Consider the following 23,143-nt stretch of genomic DNA (forward strand, 5'->3'; position numbering starts at 1 on the left):
GATGTTTTCATTAAGTAGCGTGTCTGGGTTAAACAGTCCAAATACGGAGGACTTGTGTACCTGAATAATGATTTCATTTCCTGAGGAATGTCCTACGGTCTACTGGTTTCCCCAGTAGACCGTAGTAGTAGTATTAATGTCTCAGGACAAAGGTGTTTCTGACCTCTTGTCCTGACTAGGGTAGATATTATTTTCCCTAATCAGGTCATGTGATTAGTAAAAACTCCTGGCCCCAACAATGTCCTAATAAATTGGTCGTTCTCTTTCAAATATTAATTTTGATATCTCACATGTGGAAGTTCTCTACGACCGCCTATTCTCATGGAAGTACCTATCAAAAGCGTCTGTTGGAGACAGAGGTAGAGTAGCGAATGAGGTGAGACTCTCACTTCTACAAAAGGAGCCACTCTCCCACCCTCTGGTTATTCTTGCTTCTCTTCCTCACGAATGGTCTCACTACTCTAGCTCGCCGCATATCGACTGGATACCCAGAAATGAACCCTGAAGGATAACTTCTGACTTCAACTGGTGGTCTTCATACCCTGTCAAGAGGTTGTGTACTAATCGAAAAGTTTTTGTTTTAAAATCCTTTTCTACTTCTCAGTCTCCGCTAGCTACTGAGACTCAGTTAGCCCACTCTGCAAGGCTAACTTGGCTACCTTGCTGAGAGGCAAGCTAACCTTGCTAGCATACCTTATCTGCAACACGGTAGCATTGTGAGCACACTTTTATCGTCTACATTCACCTGTTGTGTTTACTAGACTGACCATCTCAGCCTTCACGGCACCTTCGGTTGCGGAAGCGCTCTTTCTGAAGGCTAACTTGGCCAGCACTGAGCTAGCCACGGCACACCTTCACCACAAGGTAGCTTCTAGCTAGCTAATGCCCCGCTAGCCTCCACTCTCTCCCCTCAATGGCTGACGACATAGTGTATAGGGGAAGGCGAGTTGGGGGATCACGATGGGATTAATATCATGGAGATCCTTGAGAGAGTGCAGGAGATGGGGACTGACGACCCCGTTCTCCCACCCTCTCAGGCCCACAGACCACGTCCAGTGAAGTTTGGGCTCTTTTATGTCTGAAAGCGGCTGCGGCCAGACTAGACAGTGGTCAGACTCGCTGAGGTGAAACAAACTTCAAATTGTGCCTTTTTTCCAATGCTGAGTTGAATGTCATTGAGAACAGAAAGGTCTCTCTTTTTTTCGCAAACATTCTTTCTAAATTTAAAAGTATTTTTTTTGTAATCAGTATACATTAATCAGTTACTCCCCAACCCTGGCTGTCGTCATGCAGGGTTTAAACCCTAGCGAACGAAGCAATTCTCCACCCTCAACCAGATTCTTTAGAAAAAAGGGAAAGAGACAGGCCTGCAACTCTTGGAAAAGAGTAGCAGCCACTTATGCAAGCTTTCTGTTTTCACAGTTGGTGTGTTGTTTTTTTGTGGAGAAGTGGTGTGACTAGACAGATTGTTTTTCACTACACTGTTTTCCATGGTCCTATGCTCCTTGCAGGATTTGTTGGGGTGTGTAACGGTTTTCTTTAGGTGAAGGAGAGTCGGACCAAAATGCAGCGTGATATTCTTGATACATGTTTAATAAAGAATAAACACGAACAATACAAAAACAACAAACGTAACGTGAAAACCTATACAGCCTATCTGGTGACAACAAAGACAGGAACAATCACCCACAAAACACTCAAAGAATATGGCTGCCTAAATATGGTTCCCAATCAGAGACAACAACAAACACCTGCCTCTGATTGAGAACCACTCCAGACAGCCATAGACTTACCTAGAAAACCCCACTAAGCCACAATCCCAATACGTACGAAAAAAACCCAAGACAAAACACACCACATACAAAACCCATGTCACACCCTGGCCTGACCAAATTAATAAAGAAAACACAAAATACTAAGACCAGGGCGTGACAGGGTGAGAGAAGGTTCATCTTTGTTATGGTCCTTTAGCCACTTTTTCAGCCTTCCAAGGCTCAAGGTTTTCTAGCGGCAGGGACTGGGAGACTAGTCAGGATCAAGGTAAAGATGAATGGAGCAAAGTTCAGAGATGCTTGAAACAGATTATCCATAACTGTTGTGTAGTCTCTAAGCAGGGCTCTTTGCTTAATCCCAGTCTCTGAGATTTTAGCTCGTTCTGGAACGTGTCTATTATTAGCCACTGGAAAGTGTGGAGATGTAATATTCATCCTCCTTTCACTTTACTAAGGCCTTTGGCATCGCTAAACGTATGTGTGGACTGTGCTTTACCAGTCACTGTTCGCGCCAACAGTCTGCCCTGGGGTTTTTCAGGTCAATGTACCTAACCCTATCTTTGGGTCGACTTTTTCCCATTGTCGCACCTTGGAGCCTATGGCTTTTCACCTGTTGCCTTCTCTAGAAGGGTGTCCCTGTTGTCCATTAGGTGCGGTTCGCATCTACTTGGATTGTAGGAGAGCTCGGGCAAGGGTGTTATGCGCTTCACTTATTGGGCCCTTCTCTTTTTGACGATATCCTGCCGGATCATGGGAATCATTATAATGGGGCGATAATCTTTGGAGGTGCCTGGAAGGTCCCTCTCCTACAAAGGAGTTTACCTCTTGGGCACTGTTTTTGTAGCATATCTCATTAAACTGAGATTGTATGCGTCTTATTTTGGGCTGACCCTCACTTTATAAAGTTTTTCCCCCGTTGGGTTGTCTCTGCACCTCTTCGGTACGTATTCGGGACCTCTGAGGGTTGCTGATGTTGGGACTTCCCTGGCTTTGGAGAGCATGTTTTGCAATACGGGAGTTGGCCATATCCCCATGTGAGATATCAAAACAAATAATTGAAAGGGAACTGAAGATTACTTTCATATCCCTGGTTCTCTGATATGGTATGAGACATCTCACTGCATTCCCCTGCTCACAGGAGCATGAGGAAGAAAAGCATGCTTGAGAATAACCAGAGGGCGGGAGAGTTATTCCTTTTATGGAAGTGTGAGGGTTTCACCTCATTCGCCACTCTTACCTGTCTGTCTCCAACAAACACTTTTGATAGGCACCTCCGAGAGGGTGGGCAGTCTTAGTGAAGAGATCTCACTAGTAATAGCAGAGAACCAGGGTTATGCAAAGTAACCTTACATTTTTCCACGTCTGTGCTGTCTGGGAGATAAAATATCACTGGTGGAGAGGATACAGTTTGACTATAGCTGAGCTAGACATAACAGATGGAACACCATGAGGATGTGAGCCTTTTCGGCATAAACACATTCTAGCCATGTTAATGGATTCAGCATTGGATTTATTATAATCAGACAGGCTGTCTAAGACATTTAGCTGTTGGCCCATAAATACCGTCATTAAACCTCCCGCATTGAGTAATATGTCTTCAGAAAGTTAACCGTTAGAAACATGTTCACTCTCGCAGCCAGTCCCTGTTTTCTTAATGTACTTTTAAAGGCCAAAGTTCTCAAAAGCTCGCCTTCCTGACAATGTCAAGTTTGCCTACCTGATGGGCTTGTCCTTTTTAAAAATGTGTGTTTTTAAAGTACGAGTCACAATGATTACTCATTTTTGTGCGGGGTCTTGTAACAATACATTTATTGCTTACTTTAGCATTTGTGTGCTGTGTCAGTTTCTGTTCCCCTCTGCATCCAGCTTCCGCTGTGCTCTTGGAGCCACATAGTGTTCTCTGTCTGCTCACAGGATGTCTGGGATGTCCCTGACATGGAGTGCACCCCCCCCCCCCCCCCACACACACACACACACACACACACACCACTCTGGCAACCCACACACTGGCTTGACCTGAAAGTAGCTGACTGGGCTGTAGGCCTATTGTAAAAGGCATCATAAAGATTACTTCCTAATTGTTTGAATTAACTTGGTGATGAAGCATAGCCTAAACATTTGGCTGGAGCAGGGTTTCCCAACATTTTTTCCCCAAGCCCCCCTTTTTGACCTTGGAAAATGTTGTTTTGAAGCTAATTTCTTGAAATTGTACTTAGTTTAAAAATACTGACATATTTTAGGTAGGCTATTTAATGATGATGAATGAATCCAAGATGGTGTAGCAGTCAGATGTCTTTGTTCTGTCGTGTCCCTTGTATATATCGCATTACATCTTTTTCGTCGCATATCCTTTAAAATATTTTGCTAAACCTCAACATCTAAATACTCTCCTGCAACCCGCCTCACCCAATGTGGCGTGGATCTGCTTTTTTTCCCTAAAGTATTTATATTTACTTCGGATCTGGAACCCCTCAACTGAAGCTAGCCAGCTAACTACCAGCTATTAGTCAGCAAAACATTGCCAGTGGTCATCAGCTAACCTTCAGCTCGGAAAGCTCTAGTCAGTTGGAACAACGTGACTCTAATCAGAGCATAACGGACCTGTTATTTTTATCCCCGGATTCCTACCGCAAACTGAACATTTTCATCTGGATCTTCACAACTAGCTAACCGCAATCCCGGACGAATACTCCTGTGCTACCACCGAAGTATACTCCTGGGCTACAATATCCGGACTTCTTCTACAGCCGGTACGGGGCATGGAACCCCGCAGATCCCCTACGACTGGAATACCGACATAATCTGCCCGAGGACTCCAACAGGCCCCTCAGGCGCGACGCCCGCTGAAGGCAGATTATACTAACCAGCTAGGCCTGCTAGCTACCTAGAGCTACTTGGAACTCTACTAATTCCACGACTGGTCTATCGACGTCACTGCACGAAGAGGCAAAAACAGACTTACCCCCATAGCGACGTCCCCCAAAGGCTAACTTTCTAGCCCCTGCTATCTGCTTGCTAACCCGGCCTGCTAACTGCTAGCTTGCCCCGGTCTACTAACAGCTAGCTGCCGGCCTGCTAACTGCTAGCTTACCTGCCCGGTCTGTAACTGCTAGCCCATGCTAACTGCTTGCTTGCTAACCCGGCCTGCTAACTGCTAGCTTGCCCCGATCTACTAGCTGCTAGCTTGTTTAGCCCCGGCCTACTAACTTTTAGCTTGTTAGCCTGCTAACTGTCTGAATCGCTGTCCAACCACTCACTGGACCCATATGTTCACTTGGCAACGCATGCCTCTTTCTAATATCAATATGCCTTGTCCATTACTGTCCTGGTTAGTGATTACTGTCTTATTTCACTGTAGAGCCTCTAGCCCTGCTCAATATGCCTTAACCAACCATGTTGTTCCACCTCCTACATATGCGATGACATAACCTGGTTTAAACATCTCTAGAGACTATATCTCTCTCTTCATTACTCAATGCCTAGGTTTACCTCCAATGTACTCACATCCTACCTTACCTTTGTCTGTACACTATGCCTTGAATCTATACTATCGTGCCCAGAAACCTGCTCCTTTTACTCTCTGTTCTGAATGTGCTAGACGGCCAGTTCGTATAGTCTTTAGCCGTACCCTTATCCTACTTCTCCTCTGTTCCTCTGGTGATGTGGAGGTTAATCCAGGTCCTGCAGTGCCTAGCTCCACTCCCACCCCCCAGGTGTTCTCATTTGTTGACTTCTGTAAACGTAAAAGCCTTGGTTTCATGCATGTTAACATTAGAAGCCTACTCCCTAAGTTTGTTTTACTCACTGCTTTAGCACACTCTGCCAACCCAGATGTCTTAGCCGTGTCTGAATCCTGGCTTAGGAAAACCACCAAAAACCCTGAAATTTCCATTGCTAACTATAATGTTTTCCGCCAAGATGGAACTGCCAAATGGGGCGGTGTTGCAATCTACTGCAAAGATAGCCTGCAGAGTTCTGTATTACTATCTAAGTCTGTACCCAAACAATTTGAGCTTCTACTTCTAAAAATTCACCTTTCCAGAAACAAGTCTCTCACTCTTGCCGCTTGCTATAGACCTCCCTCTGCCCCCAGCTGTGCCCTCGATACCATATGTGAATTGATTGCCCCCCATCTATTTTCTGAGCTCGCACTACTAGGTGACCTAAACTGGGACGTGCTTAACACCCCGGCCATCCTACAAACTAAGCTTGATGCCCTCAATCTCACACACATGATCAATGAACCTACCAGATACAACCCCAAATCAGTAAACACGGGCACCCTCATAGATGTCATCCTAATCAACCTGCCCTCCAAATACACCTCTGCTGTCTTCAACCAGGATCTCAGCGATCACTGCCTCATTGCCTGCATCCGTAATGGGTCTGCGAGCAAACGACCACCCCTCATCACTGTCAAACGCTCCCTGAAACACTTCTGCGAGCAGGCCTTTCTAATTGACCTGGCCGGGGTATCCTGGAATGACATTGACTGACATTGACCTCATCCCGTCAGTAGATGAAGCCTGGCTATTCTTTAAAAGTGCCTTCCTTACCATCTTAAATACGCATGCCCCTCTCAAAAAATGTAGAACTAGGAATAGATATAGTCCTTGGTTCACTCCAGACCTGTCTGCCCTTGACCAGCACAAAAACATCCTGTGGCGTTCTGCATTAGCATCGAATAGCCCCCGTGATATGCAACTTTTCATGGAAGTTAGGAACAAATATACACAGGCAGTTAGAAAAGCTAAGACAAGCTTTTTCAAACAGAATTTGCATCCTGTAGTACTAACTCCAAAAAGTTCTGGGACACTGTAAAATCCATGGAGAATAAGAGCACCTCCTCCCAGCTGCCCACTGCTCTGAGGCTAGGAAACACCGTCACCACCGATAAATCCACTATAATTGAGAATTTCAATAAGCATTTCTCTACGGCTGGCCATGCTTTCCACATGGCCCCCACCATTTCTCCTTTACTCAAATCCAGATAGCTGATGTTCTGAAAGAGCTGCAAAATCTGGACCCCTACAAATCAGACAGGCTAGACAATCTGAACTCTCCTTCTCAAATTATCTGCCAAAATTGTTGCAGCCCCTATTACTAGCCTGTTCAACCTCTCTTTCGTATCGTCTGAGATTCCCAAAGATTGGAAAGCTGCCGGGGTCATCCCCCTCTTCAAAGGGGGTGACACTCTAGACCCAAACTGCTACAGACCTATAGTGGGGCAAAAAAGTATTTAGTCAGCCACCAATTGTGCAAGTTCTAATTTTCAACTATGACAGACAAAATGAGAAAAAAAATCCAGAAAATCACATTGTAGGATTTTTAATGAATTTATTTGCAAATTATGGTGGAAAATAAGTATTTGGTCACCTACAAACAAACAAGATTTCTGGCTCTCACAGACCTGCAACTTCTTCTTTAAGAGGCTCCCCTGTCCTCTACTTGTTACCTGTGTTAATGGCACCTGTTTGAACTTGTTATCAGTATAAAATACACCTGTCCACAACCTCAAACAGTCACACTCCAAACTCCACTATGGCCAAGACCAAAGAGCTGTCAAAGGACACCAGAAACAAAATTGTAGACCTGCACCAGGCTGGGAAGACTGAATCTGCAATAGGTAAGCAGCTTGGTTTGAAGAAATCAACTGTGGGAGCAATTATTAGGAAATGGAAGACATACAAGACCACTGATAATCTCCCTCAATCTGGGGCTCCACGCAAGATCTCACCCTGTGGGGTCAAAATGATCACAAGAACGGTGAGCAAAATTCCAAGAACCACATGGGGGACCTAGTGAATGACCTGCAGAGAGCTGGGACCAAAGTAACAAAGCCTACCATCAGTAACACACTACGCCGCCAGGGACTCAAATCCTGCAGTGCCAGACGTGTCCCCCTGCTTAAGCCAGTACATGTCCAGGCCCGTCTGAAGTTTGCTAGAGAGCATTTGGATGATCCAGGAGAAGATTGGGAGAATGTCATATGGTCAGATGAAACCAAAATATAACTTTTTGGTAAAAACTCAACTCGTCGTGTTTGGAGGACAAAGAATGCATCCAAAGAACACCCTACCTACTGTGAAGCATGGGGGTGGAAACATCATGCTTTGGGGCTGTTTTTCTGCAAAGGAACCAGGATGACTGATCTGTGTAAAGGAAAGAATGAATGGGGCCATGTATCGTGAGATTTTGAGTGAAAACCTCCTTCCATCAGCAAGGGCATTGAAGATGAAACGTGGCTGGGTCGTTCAGCATGACGATGATCCCAAACACACCGCCTGGGCAACAAAGGAGTGGCTTCGTAAGAAGCATTTCAAGGTCCTGGAGTGGCCTAGCCAGTCTCCAGATCTCACACCCCATAGAAAATCTTTGGAGGGAGTTGAAAGTCCGTGTTGCCCAGCAACTGCCCCAAAACATCACTGCTCTAGAGGAGATCTGCATGGAGGAATGGGCCAAAATACCAGCAACAGTGTGTGAAAACCTTGTGAAGACTTACAGAAAACATTTGACCTCTGTCATTGTGAACAAAGGGTATATAACAAAGTATTGAGAAACTTTTGTTATTGACCAAATACTTATTTTCCACCATAATTTGCAAATAAATTCATTAAAAATCCTACAATGTGATTTTCTGTTTTTTTTCTCATTTTGTCTGTTATAGTTGAAGTGTACCTATGATGAAAATTACAGGCCTCTCTCATCTTTTTAAGTGGGAGAACTTGCAAAATCGGTGGCTGACTAAATACTTTTTTGCCCCACTGTACGTGGGAACTCCTTCAAGACTGTTGGAAAAGCATTCCAGGTTAAGCTGGTTGAGAGAATTCCAAGAGTGTGCAAAGCTGTCAAGACAAAGGGTGGCTACTTTGAAGAATCTCAAATCTGAAATATATTTTGATTTAACACTTTCTTTTACTGCATGATTCCATATGAGTTATTTCATAGTTTCACTATTATTCTACAATGTAGGAAATGGTACACATAAAGAAAAATCATTGAATGAGTAGGTGTGTCAACTTTTGGCTGGTACTGTGGGTCTACACCATCACTGGTATTATCAGGCTGTATAGCTAGTTACGTTTGCTCTGACTCAGTACATTTATTAGCTAGTTAGCGATTAGCATTAGCGGCTAACAAGATTCAGGCCCAGTTTGCTAAGAAAAGACAATCTAGCTGTTTGCAGATATAAGAAACACAAACTAATAGAACACTAGTGGATTTATATTAAGAAGCAAAGTGAAAACAGCATCTTTGTCTTCAACATTGTTTAATGTGCTGCATTAATCATGCAGAGACTGAATTCAAGTGTCTCGTGGTTGAGGAACAACATCTGCTCCTTGAGTGACGGGGCGGGGCTAGGTCTGTGTGGAAAGAAGCATGGAGAGAGCAGAGAGAGATTACTTAAGTAGCAAAGTAATCTATAAAAATGTACATGGCATATCACATTTAACAAACCAAATATTCAAATACGGTTTTTGAAGGTAAAATATAAACCCAAACCGGTCCGTGTATCAATACCGGTACATGGCCCAGCCCTAACTCATGCTGACATGACGTATTTCCCCACAACGGAAATAATTCTCTGACTTTATTGTGTAATCCTGTTCGATTTGATGAGCTATGTTTGTAGTTCATGCATGTTGGAGCCAACCTTTTGAAGCTTTTACTCTAATGAACTTTGAAGTGACGAGTGGCATTGTGAATGTCTTCCATGACATTTTTTCTCTCTCCCTTTCTATAGGTAAACCATCATGATCCCCATCACAGAGCTCCGATACTTTGCCGACACACAGCCGGCGTACCGCATCCTGAAGCCATGGTGGGACGTCTTCACAGACTACATCTCCATCGTCATGCTCATGATCGCCGTGTTTGGGGGCACGCTACAGGTAACCCAGGACAAGATGATCTGCCTGCCCTGCAAGTGGGTGGTCAACAAATCCTGTGAGTACCTCAATATGAGCATCCGTGACCCCTTTGACCCAGAGCCAAAAGGCATCCAGTATGAACTGGACCGGCACCAGTACAACTACATTGACGCGGTCTGCTATGAGAACAAGCTGCACTGGTTTGCCAAGTACTTCCCCTACCTGGTGCTACTGCACACCCTCATCTTCCTGGCCTGCAGTAACTTCTGGTTCAAGTTCCCCCGGACTAGCTCCAAACTGGAGCACTTTGTGTCCATCCTGCTCAAGTGTTTTGACTCGCCATGGACCACCAGGGCTCTGTCTGAGACTGTAGTGGAGGAGAGCGACCCCAAGCCTCTGGGGAAGATGAACGGTACCATGGACAAGAAGGCATCATGCATCAGCGAGGACGTGGAGGCCAGCGTGCCCATGCTCCAAAGGACCAAGTCCCTCATCGAGCAGGGCATTGTTGACCGCTCCGACACGGGTGTCCTGGACAAGAAGGAAGGCGAGCAGGCCAAAGCTCTTTTTGAGAAGGTCAAGAAGTTCCGGATCCACGTTGAAGAAGGGGACATTGTCTACCGGCTCTACATCCGCCAGACCATCATCAAAGTCATCAAGTTCATCCTGATCATCTGCTACACGGCCTACTATGTGCACTACATCAAGTTCAGTGTGATCTGCACGGTGGACATTGAGAAGCTGACAGGCTATAGGATGTACCACTGTGCTCACCCCCTGGCCACACTCTTCAAGATTCTGGCATGTTTCTATATCAGCCTGGTGGGGATTTACGGTCTCATCTGCATGTACACCCTCTGCTGGATGCTCAGCCGCTCGCTTAAGCGCTACTCCTTTGAGTCAATCCGCGAGGAGAGCAGGTACAGTGACATACCAGACGTGAAAAACGACTTTGCCTTCATGTTGCACATGATAGACCAGTATGACCCGCTCTACTCCAAGCGCTTTGCGGTCTTCCTGTCGGAGGTTAGCGAGAACAAACTGCGTCAGCTGAACCTCAACAATGAGTGGACCCTGGACAAGCTGCGGCAACGTATCACCAAGAACTCCCAGGAGAAACTGGAGCTGCACTTGTTCATGCTTAACGGAATCCCTGAAACAGTGTTTGACCTAATAGAACTGGAGGTGCTCAAGCTGGAGCTCATCCCTGATGTCACCATCCCCCCCATCATTGCCCAGCTAGTCAGCCTGAGAGAGATGTGGCTCTACCACACACCGGCAAAAATTGAGGCCCCAGCTTTGGCCTTTCTGAGGGAGAACCTCAAGTCCCTCCACATAAAATTCACTGACATCAAGGAGATTCCTCTATGGATCTACAGCCTGAAGAACCTGAGCGAGCTGCACCTCACAGGGAACCTGAGCGCAGAGAACAACCGCTACATTGTCATCGACGGGCTACGAGAGCTCAAGAGGCTCAAAGTGCTCCGTCTGAAGAGTAACCTGACCAAGCTGCCTCAGGTGGTGACAGACGTTGGGGTCCACCTCCAGAAGTTGTCAATCAACAATGAGGGCACCAAGCTGATGGTGCTCAACAGCCTGAAGAAGATGGTGAACCTGACAGAGCTGGAGCTGTTGCGCTGCGACCTGGAACGTATCCCGCACTCCATCTTCAGCCTGCACAACCTGCAGGAGATTGACCTGAAGGACAACAACCTTAAGACCATCGAGGAGATCATCAGCTTCCAGCACCTGCACCGTCTGGTAAACTTGAAGCTGTGGTACAACCAGATCGCCTATATCCCCATCCAGATCGGCACCTTGACGAACATGGAGAGGCTCTACCTAAACCGCAACAAGATCGAGAACATCCCGGGCCAGCTGTTCTACTGCCGCAAACTGCGCTTCCTGGACCTGAGTCACAACAACCTGACCAGTATACATGCCGACGTGGGCTTCCTCCAGAACCTGCAGTACTTTGCTGTGACAGCCAACAGGGTGAGTACAGATCTAGTATTTGAACGTCCCAGAGAAAATATTTGATACACACTTGGAACTAACAATCTTTGTTAGGGCCCAGATTATTTCCTGGTCAGGTCAAATGGTCAAAGAAACACTTGTCTTTGCATTTATCTGTGTGTCACAGGAAAATGTTAGACATTTGTTCTTGAAAAGCTCTACTCGTCTACCTGCCTCTTTCACATGTGAATGGGAAGGTAGGGCTTAGCATAATGATGAAGACCGGAACGTGGTTATGTTAGGGATAATTTGCCCTAATGATCTTGTGCACATATTGTAGAGTACACATTGTAGAGTTTTGTGTAGTAGACCGAGTCTCCAACTCCGTTGAGTTGAAATTATCGCTTCAATAGTTCATTTGCCCAATATTCTGAGACAGTAACAGCCTACCCTGCTAGTGCTAATAATATGTTTCAAATGAGTTCAAGTAAAGTAACTGTCTGATGTGATGCAATGTGCCCGAGTTTTAAAAGTACACTGATGGGGGGGGGGGGGGGGGGGCGCTAGTGAGCACCATGGAGTAGACGCTTCTCCGACTACCTCCTCACCCTTGCTTAAATTTGATTTAAATTCTACTTTTGCCCAACCAAACTGCTACTATGAGCAACTCCATGAGAAACACGGCCATGGGGAAACTAATGAATCCAAAAACAACCGGAAAAAAAGATGGTAAAGTCCCCACCACAGCACAAGACGAGGATGGCGATGCTTGCGTTTGCCTGACCGTAATCGCTAGCCCTGACTCGGAGCCCTCACCGACTATTATTTCAGCAGCTATCAAGACAATGGAAGAGGATATGAACGCTCGATTTAATCATCTCGACTCATCCTTACAATCAGTGTAAACCTCCCTGGCTGAACATACAACCCACATTATTGATCTGGAAGGAAACGCAGGTGACCACGAGACATGCATCGCCACCCTCGAGGGACAGTATGAAGAGCTATTAAATCTTTATTCTAAAATTGCAATACTTGCACTTAACGCACCAGAAATCATTAAATGAGTTTGGTCTGGGCAAGAGTGTTGTCTCGTGGCCTGAAATACTATATGCGTGCCCGACGGCTTCAGTTCTCACTAATCACAATAATTCCCCTCCTTTTCACTTTAACATTCCTGCAGCCAGGGATACCCCTTGAGTCCGTTGCTATTTGCCACTGCTATGGAACCCCTAGCTGTCTGTATCAGAAGCCGTCCTGCCATTGCTTCAGCTAAACATAGGCAAGGTTGATCACCGCATCTCGCTCTATGCGGATGACATCATCTTGTTTGTCTCACGCCCCGAAGAGTCATTTCCACTGCTGTTGGAGCTCATCGAATCATTAGGAGAACTCTCTGGGTATACCATAAACTGGCAAAAAAGCGAATTCATGCCTCTTAAAGGGGACTTAAACCCAGAGTTCCTTAAACATATACCTTTTAAATTCACAGGAGACTAAATTAAATATTTAGGGGTTGTCATCCCCAAGGACCCTAAATTGAACTACCACGATGTGATAGAGAAGTTGAAACGCAACATTGAGATCTTGAGAGTGTTGCCTATATCTATGATAGGCCGTGTTAACGCTATTAAAATTGTTACACTCCCCAGATTCCTTTATCTCTTTCAGAATTTGGCTGTATTTTAAGTAAAGCTTTTTTCAAATCCTTGGATTCTATTATCTTGCCTTTTGTGTGGGGATACAAAGTACACCAGATCTCTAAAAAACATATAATCAAGCCCAAAGAATTAGGTGGCCTGAGCCTACCAAATGTTCAACATTGTTATTGGGCAGGTTTATTAGGTTTATTGGCAGGATGCATACCCTGGCATGGTAGATCCAAGATATACACAACACCTCTCTTCCAGCACTTTTCTTTTCATCAACTAAATCCTCTACAGGTATTACTGGCAATAACTTTATGCAAAAATGGTATCATAAGGAAAACATTTGGTCTCCCGGAGACCTCTGTATGTACTCCTATTTGACATAACTATGTCCCCCCCCCACACACACCAATTGACAATTGACACTTTTTTTATTCTGGAAGAGAAAGGGCATTACTACTATTACAGACCTTTACATCAATATTTTTGCCACATTCACACAGTTGAGGGAAATGTACGATCTCCCCGCATCTAACTTCTACCGATATCTTCAGATAAGAAACTACGTTTACTTAAATATACCACATTTTGAGGCAATTACACCTGCCCACCAGTTGTATATTTTCATGAACTTCGCCCCTGGCTCCAAGAGTTTGATCTCCAGCTTTGTAGATAACTTTACAGCATATTACTCTAACATTTGAAGGAGACCTGGGAGGAAGACCTTGTTATAGAGATTACTGATGACTGTTGGGGTGATTGCTTCAAGATATTCGCTTGTGCTCGATAAACTCCGACACCAACTTATTCAATACAAAGTGATTCACAGACTACACTATTCCTGTACCAAATTACACTCGTTCTACCCCTCGGTCTCTCCGATATGCCCTCAGTGCAAATCTGCAGAGGTACCCTGGGTTACCTCTTCTGGTCATGCCCCAAACTGCACACATTCTGGCAGGATATTTCTAAGTGTTTCTCAGGAGTATTACAGCTGTAACCTCATACCAGCCCCGGATACTGCTGTTTTAGGCAGGTTACAGCACCTAACGGCTTTAACCCACTGGGAACAAAAAACGTTACAATATGGCAGGGTTATTGCAAAAAGAAACATTTTGAGCCTTTGGAATAAGGAGACTGTACCTGTTTTTAAAACCTGGTTAGCTGAAGTCACCAGCTTGCTACACATAGAAACGATACGACATGATATCTCTGGCAGATCTAATACATTTGTTAAGATATGGCAGCCCTTTATCACGTATCTTTCAAGTGATGATGGGAAACAACATGCAACCTGCAACCAACCCTGATCCACAGTGATTATTTTTAATGCCGAGCATAGTCCTTATACTGTGCAGTGTGTCAAATATCATTGAAGCAAGGTGCCAATTCCTTAAGAGCAATGTTATGTTTTGTTGTTTTTTAATGTATTGATTTGTCTCCAGTTGAGGGGTGGGGGGTATTCTCAGTGTATTGTTTGCTGTTATTATCTGTCTGTTTTGTAAAGCAAAAAATTCATAAATAAAATACTTCTGGCTGCAGATAAAGAGCACTTGTCTCTGGGGTGATTTTCACTATATTGGTACTGTACTTTATTTTTTTAGTAACTGAAAATGTAAGCATTTTCAAGCCAATATGAAGTCAAAATGTCTAGTGAATTCGTTTTTAGGACTATAAATAGTTCACTAGTCAAGCTCCTCTAAAACAGTGTCATTCTTTGAACAGTGTGTCCTATTAGATGCATCTCAGCCTTGTTAAGCAGATTTTTATTTTTTATTTAACCAGGGGCAGAACAACATGATATGATACAACCTGGATTTGAACCAGGGACTGCCTCTTGCACTGAGATGCAGTGCTTTAGACCGCTGTGCCATTCGGGAGCGTGGAGGAACAGTGGGAAAGTAATTCGGCATTTAAAGTTGATAAACTTATAACCCCACTTTTCAGAGTGTAACAAACTAGGTTCCATGTTGACTAGCTAACATTAGGCTATAACTAAAATGGCCCTTGAATGTTTTGGTACACCTACTGGAGAGCTCATCTTTGTCTACATCAGCATCGTTCACACCCTCTGAAAACTTCTTGACGCTACCTACCTACTACGCTTCTTTTTTCAACCAAGATCGCATAGCAGTTCAGACGTCTTTTGTCCTCGTCTTGTCGTGTCCTGTATATATATATATTTACAACTTTTTTCACATACATTTTATTTTTATTTTCCATCAACTCATCTTCTAAACACTCTCCTGCAACCAGCCTCACCAATTTATATTTATAAAAAAGTATTATTTACCTCAGATCTGCAATCCTTCAGGAAGCTAGCCAGAAACTCCAGGAGGCTGGCCAGAAACTAGCCAGAAGCTAGCCAGGAGCTAGCCCAGAAGCTAATCAGAAGCTAACCACGGTTTGTGGTCAACCGCTGTCCTTTAGTTCGAAAATCTATCGCCAGTTTTGTACGGCGCAGCGCGGCTCGGAACGGAACATACCGGACCAATTTTTCTCTCCATGTCCCTGGATTTCAACTGCTCTCTGGACATTCATACCCGGATCTCACAGCTAGCTAGCTGCTATCCGTGTGACAGTCGGCTTTCGTCGATTCCGGAGCAAACATCGATTGTTCCGGTGCTAGCCAGCTCCGTCAATCACGCCTGAGTTCCATCATTCACTCCTGGGCTGCAGTCACCTATCCGGACCCGTTTCACTGCCTACGCGGAGCCCCACCGGGCCTTCACAACCGGACTGCCGACGTTATCTACCTGAAGGAGATCCGGCTGGCTCCTCTGTCGCGACGTTACCGGAACGCCCATCTGCGGCCCGCTAACCGTTAGCTGTCTTTCCGGCTGCTATCTGAATAGACAATCGGACAATTTATTTATTTGAATTATTATGTTTTCTTCTCGGGCCTCTATAACTATATCTATTGTTCTTATTTTTGTTGTTGTGTGACTTGGATTAATCCCCTCTACCACACGGAACCCCACTGATCTACTGACCGAACGCAAGAGGTGGCTAACAACAGACTCCATCCTATGCTAGCTTGCTACCGGTTGGCTTGGCTAGCTGTCTAAATCGCCGTGACCCTAAACCAACCTCTCCACTCACTGGACCCTTTTGATCACTCGACTAGGCATGCCTCTCCTTAATGTCAATATGTCTTGTCCATTGCTGTTCTGGTTGGTGTTTGTTGGCTTGTTTCACTGTAGAGCCTCTAGTCCTGCTCACTGTACCTTGTCCAGCCTATTGGTTCCACCACCCACACATGCAATGACATCTCCTGGTTTCAATGATGTTTCTAGAGACAGTGTCTCTCTCTTCATCACTCAATACCTGGGTTTACCTCCACTGTATTCACATCCTACCTTACCTTTGTCTGTACATTATACCTTGATGCTATTTTGTCGCCCCCAGAGACCTCCTTTTACTCTCTGTTCCAGACGTTCTAGACGACCAATTCTTGTTGCTTTTAGTCGCGCCCTTGTTCTGCTCCTCCTGTGTTCCTCTGGCGATGTAGAGGTGAATCCAGGCCCTGCAGTGCCTAGCTCCACTCCTATTCCCCAGGCGCTCTCTTTTGACGACTTCTGTAACCGTAATAGCCTTGGTTTCATGCATGTTAACATTAGAAGCCTCCTCCCTAAGTTTGTTCTATTCACTGCTTTAGCACACTCTGCCAACCCGGATGTTCTAGCTGTGTCTGAATCCTGGCTTAGGAAGACCACCAAAAATTCAGACATTTTAATTCCAAACTACAACATTTTCAGACAAGATAGAACTGCCAAAGGGGGCGGTGTTGCAATTTACTGCAAAGATAGCCTGCAGAGTTCTGTCCTACTATCCAGGTCTGTACCCAAACAATTTGAACTTCTACTTTTAAAAATCCACCTTTCTAAAAACAAGTCTCTCACCGTTGCCGCCTGCTATAGACCACCCTCTGCCCCCAGCTGTGCTCTGGACACCATATGTGAACTGATTGCCCCCCATCTATCTTCAGAGCTCGTGCTGCTAGGCGACCTAAACTGGAACATGCTTAACACCCCAGCCATCCTACAATCTAAACTTGATGCCCTCAATCTCACACAAATTATCAATGAACCTACCAGGTACCTCCCCAAAGCCTTAAACACGGGCACCCTCATAGATATCATCCTAACCAACTTCCCCTCTAAATACACCTCTGCTGTCTTCAACCAAGATCTCAGCGATCACTGCCTCATTGCCTGCATCCGTAATGGGTCAGCGGTCAAACGACCTCCTCTCATCACTGTAAAACGCTCCCTGAAACACTTCAGCGAGCAGGCCTTTCTAATCGACCTGGCCGGGGTATCCTGGAAGGATATTGACCTCATCCCGTCAGTAGAGGATGCCTGGATATTTTTTTTAAAATGCCTTCCTAACCATCTTAAATAAACATGCCCCATTCAAGAAATTTAGAACCAGGAACAGATATAGCCCTTGGTTCTCCCCAGACCTGACTGCCCTTAATCAACACAAAAACGTCCTATGGCGTTCTGCATTAGCATCGAACAGCCCCCGTGATATGCAGCTGTTCAGGGAAGCTAGAAACCATTATACACAGGCAGTTAGAAAAGCCAAGGCTAGCTTTTTCAAGCAGAAATTTGCTTCTTGCAACACTAACTCAAAAAAGTTCTGGGACACTGTAAAGTCCATGGAGAATAAGAACACCTCCTCCCAGCTGCCCACTGCACTGAAGATAGGAAACACTGTCACCACTGATAAATCCACCATAATTGAAAATTTCAATAAGCATTTTTCTACTGCTGGCCATGCTTTCCACCTGGCTACTCCTACCCCTGTCAACAGCACTGCACCCCCAACAGCAACTCGCCCAAGCCTTCCCCATTTCTCCTTCTCCCAAATCCATTCAGCTGATGTTCTGAAAGAGCTGCAAAATCTGGACCCCTACAAATCAGCCGGGCTAGACAATCTGGACCCTTTCTTTCTAAAATTATCTGCCGAAATTGTTGCCACCCCTATTACTAGCCTGTTCAACCTCTCTTTCGTGTCGTCTGAGATTCCCAAAGATTGGAAAGCAGCTGCGGTCATCCCCCTCTTCAAAGGGGGGGACACTCTTGACCCAAACTGCTACAGACCTATATCTATCCTACCATGCCTTTCTAAGGTCTTCGAAAGCCAAGTCAACAAACAGATTACCGACCATTTTGAATCTCACCATACCTTCTCTGCTATGCAATCTGGTTTCAGAGCTGGTCATGGGTGCACCTCAGCCACGCTCAAGGTCCTAAACGATATCTTAACCGCCATCGATAAGAAACATTACTGTGCAGCCGTATTCATTGATCTGGCCAAGGCTTTCGACTCTGTCAATCACCACATCCTCATCGGCAGACTCAACAGCCTTGGTTTCTCAAATGATTGCCTCGCCTGGTTCACCAACTACTTCTCTGATAGAGTTCAGTGTGTCAAATCTGAGGGTCTGTTGTCCGGACCTCTGGCAGTCTCTATGGGGGTGCCACAGGGTTCAATTCTTGGACCGACTCTCTTCTCTGTATACATCAATGAGGTCGCTCTTGCTGCTGGTGAGTCTCTGATCCACCTCTACGCAGACGACACCATTCTGTATACTTCCGGCCCTTCTTTGGACACTGTGTTAACAACCCTCCAGGCAAGCTTCAATGCCATACAACTCTCCTTCCGTGGCCTCCAACTGCTCTTAAATACAAGTAAAACTAAATGCATGCTCTTCAACCGATCACTACCTGCACCTACCCGCCTGTCCAACATCACTACTCTGGACGGCTCTGACTTAGAATACGTGGACAACTACAAATACTTAGGTGTCTGGTTAGACTGTAAACTCTCCTTCCAGACCCATATCAAACATCTCCAATCCAAAGTTAAATCTAGAATTGGCTTCCTATTTCGCAACAAAGCATCCTTCACTCATGCTGCCAAACATACCCTTGTAAAACTGACCATCCTACCAAACCTTGACTTTGGCGATGTAATTTACAAAATAGCCTCCAATACCCTACTCAACAAACTGGATGCAGTCTATCACAGTGCAATCCGTTTTGTCACCAAAGCCCCATACACTACCCACCATTGCGACCTGTACGCTCTCGTTGGCTGGCCCTCGCTTCATACTCGTCGCCAAACCCACTGGCTCCATGTCATCTACAAGACCCTGCTAGGTAAAGTCCCCCCTTATCTCAGCTCGCTGGTCACCATAGCATCTCCCACCTGTAGCACACGCTCCAGCAGGTATATCTCTCTAGTCACCCCCAAAACCAATTCTTTCTTTGGCCGCCTCTCTTTCCAGTTCTCTGCTGCCAATGACTGGAACGAACTACAAAAATCTCTGAAACTGGAAACACTTATCTCCCTCACTAGCTTTAAGCACCAACTGTCAGAGCAGCTCACAGATTACTGCACCTGTACATAGCCCACATATAATTTTAGCCCTATCAACTACCTCTTTCCCAACTGTATTTAATTTATTTATTTATTTTGCTCCTTTGCACCCCATTATTTTTATTTCTACTTTGCACATTCTTCCATTGCAAAACTACCATTCCAGTGTTTTACTTGCTATATTGTATTTACCTTGCCACCAAGGCCTTTTTTTGCCTTTACCTCCCTTCTCACCTCATTTGCTCACATTGTATATAGACTTGTTTATACTTTATTATTGACTGTATGTTTGTTTTACTCCATGTGTAACTCTGTGTTGTTGTATGTGTCGAACTGCTTTGCTTTATCTTGGCCAGGTCGCAATTGTAAATGAGAACTTGTTCTCAACTTGCCTACCTGGTTAAATAAAGGTAAAATAAAAAAAATAAATAAAAATACCGGGATAATTGTCATCAGCAACCGCTGAATAGCATAGCGCCACAGTCAAATAATATTACTAAAAAATATTCATATTCATGAAATCACAAGTGAAATATAGTGAAACACAGCTTAGCCTTTTGTTAATCCACCTGTCGTCTCAGATTTTGAAATGATGCTTTACAGCGAAAGCAATCCAAGCGTTTGTGTAAGATTAGCGCTAGCATAACATTATGTACACTAAGCAATAAGTAGCTAGGTCACGAAAATCAGAAAAGCAATCAAAAAAATGGTTTACCTTTGATCTTTGGATGTTTTCATTCACGAGACTCCCAGTTACACAACAAATGTTCCTTTTGTTCCATAAAGATTATTTTTATACCCAAAATACAGCCGTTTGTTTGTCGCGTTATGTTCAGAAATCCACAAGAAAGAGCGGTCACGACAACGCAGACGTATATTCCAAATAATATCCATAATGTCCACAGAAACATGTCAAACGTTTTTTATAATCAATCCTCATGTTGTTTTTAAAATATATATTCGATAATATATCCACCAAGTGTGTAGCTTTTTCAATAACAGCGGGAGAAACAATGGCCGCTTTACTCAGTTGCACAAAACTCACTCTGAGAGCCCCCACCTATCCACTTAAAGCCTGAAACGATGTCTAAAGACTGTTGACACCTTAGGGAAGCCATAGAAAAAATGAATGGTTGATATCCCTTTAAAACCTGTTATGGATGATGCGAATTTTCGCAGCTTTTTGTTAAAAATCGCGCAACATTTCAAAGTCCTGCTACTCATGCCAGGAATATAGTATATGCATATAAGTATGTGTGGATAGAAAACACTCTGAAGTTTCTAAAACTGGTTAAATCGGGTCTGTGGCTATAACAGAATGTGTTTAGGAGTAAAAATCCCTGGTAAAACTGTTTACCAAAAACAAAACAAAAAATATTAGTCTGCCATTCAATGTATTGTTAAAGGCGACCTAAAATAAATGTGGATCCCCTGTAAACGCCTACAGCTTCCACACGATGTCGCCATTGCTGTCATTTTCATATTAATTTATCCTTGGTTACAACACGAATAGACCCCTCCTTTCTTGAGGCGCACCACAGTATGTTGTGAAACTGAAAAAATGGACGATGATTTCCAGACTTGCTGCTATCGAATACAGATCGCCCTGTGATCAATTTGATACATAATTAACGTTTATTTATACCTAAAGTTGGTTTAGAAAAGTTGTTTGAAGTGATTTGTAAAAGTTTATAGGCGATAGTGTAATTTTAAAAGTGACGTTGCGTCTTGTAAATGGACTTTTCTCAGCATCAGACTGGTCTTCAGCAAATGACATTTTGGGTATACAATGATGGATTTAATCGGGAAAAAGACCCAATTGTGATGTTTATGGGACATATAGGAGTGCCAACAAAGAAGCTCGTCCAAGGTAATGAATGTTTTATATTTTATTTCTGCGTTTTGGGTAGCGCCGGCTACCGCAAAATCTGTTGTTTACGTGTCGTGCTGGTATTTTGGGGGGTGCATGCTATCAGATAATAGCTTCTCATGCTTTCGCCGAAAAGCATTTTACAAATCTGACTTGGTGGCTAGATTCACAACGAGTGTAGCTTTAATTCAGTACCTTGCATGTGTATTTTTATGAAAGTTTGAGTTTTATCGAGTACTTTACTCAAGTACTATAGGTGGCGCTCTGAAATTTCCGCTGAGCTGTCCCTGTGCAGGGACCACCTCCATAAGAAGTTTTAAATGGAGGATAGGCATGCATAGGAACACAGAGGTTTCAAAATATGATTGGATTTTCCTCAGGCTTTCGCCTGCAATATCAGTTCTGTTATACTCACAGACAATATTTTGACAGTTTTGGAAACGTTAGAGTGTTTTCTATTCTAATCTGACAATTATATGCATATTCTAGTTTCTGGGGCTGAGAAATAGGCAGTTTCAAATGGGTACGTTTTTTTTTGCCAAAAACGAAAATACTGCCCCATACAGAAGGTGTAAACGGTACAGGGATAATACTTGCATAGGAGCAATATCAAAAACAAAGTGTCCAGATTAAAAATATTTTATAAAAATGTTATCGTTATTAGATGACGCTTACCCGACACACTTGTCTAAATTGATGGGACATGTAATAATCTGGCCAAAGTGGAGTCTTTTTTTGTTTAGACATGTAACTAGCTAGCTAAACAATGAACCGGCATAACCCCAACTTATACTACTACCAATACAAAGTGTCTTAGCAAGAGTATGAATATGTAGGTAGCTAACGAACTAGGTTCAATGTTAACTAGCTAACATTATCCTATAACTAGCAATGCAAATGGATTTTAATAATATTACTACACAGATCATACAGGTAACATTAGCTAGCAAGCTAACAGTATGCATTAACTTGCAATAAAAATGACTTTCTGACAAAATTAGAAACTTATCTTGAAAATGTAGCTAGACTCTTATCTGTATACGTGGATGAACGCTTCACGGCAGACTTGAACCATTTAACTTCGTTTTGTTTGTAGCTTCATCTTGTTTTGACACAAAGCTGGCCAGTCACTCCGTCAAGTCACACATCACTTTGTCTACTGATCTGTCGGTAGCACCTACTAAATTCAGGACAACGTTGAGAAAAGTAGCAAAACTTTTGTAGTTCTCGGTGGTTAACGTTATGTCTTTCAAAAACGGCGCCGTAGAAAGGACTGTCATCACATACTGAACCGCTCACTTTATAGACAGAAGCGGGCTACATGGCAGACCAATCCAAACAACTCCCGGCATGTCCAGCCCATACATTCTCAGCTAATCATGGCTAGTGGGAAGGTTCCTCATTTTTTCCATGGCTAAACCAACTAAGCTCGTCATTTTTAACAATTTTATTAATATTTATGGAAGGAATACAACTTTTTTTAGGGCACATGAACGTTCACATGTTCCAAAAAGCATTTCTGCCAAAAAACGCATTTTGATTAAAAAAAATTCTTCAAATGCTCCTGTGAAGTAGTGACATGTGACATACGCCTAGTTTCCTGAAACGAGTCATGAATATCTATATACAGTGGGG

General features: G+C 44.0%; 1 protein-coding gene across 2 annotated transcripts in view; it reads left to right on the forward strand.

Moving 5' to 3' along the window:
* The window catches only part of LOC110509497 (volume-regulated anion channel subunit LRRC8A), a 79,417-nt gene that overhangs the window by 11,950 nt on the left and 44,324 nt on the right, over positions 1-23,143 (forward strand). For both annotated transcript variants that reach the window (XM_021590392.3, XM_036967221.2), the window contains exon 2: positions 9,517-11,638. In XM_021590392.3, coding sequence (XP_021446067.2) covers positions 9,527-11,638 — 2,112 coding nt within the window. In that variant the 5' untranslated portion in view covers positions 9,517-9,526. The remainder of the gene's footprint in view (positions 1-9,516; positions 11,639-23,143) is intronic.

The sequence above is a fragment of the Oncorhynchus mykiss genome, chromosome 29 (genome assembly GCF_057628025.1).
Source record: "Oncorhynchus mykiss isolate SJ-2025 chromosome 29, ASM5762802v1, whole genome shotgun sequence".
NCBI classification, from domain to species: Eukaryota; Metazoa; Chordata; class Actinopteri; order Salmoniformes; family Salmonidae; genus Oncorhynchus; species Oncorhynchus mykiss.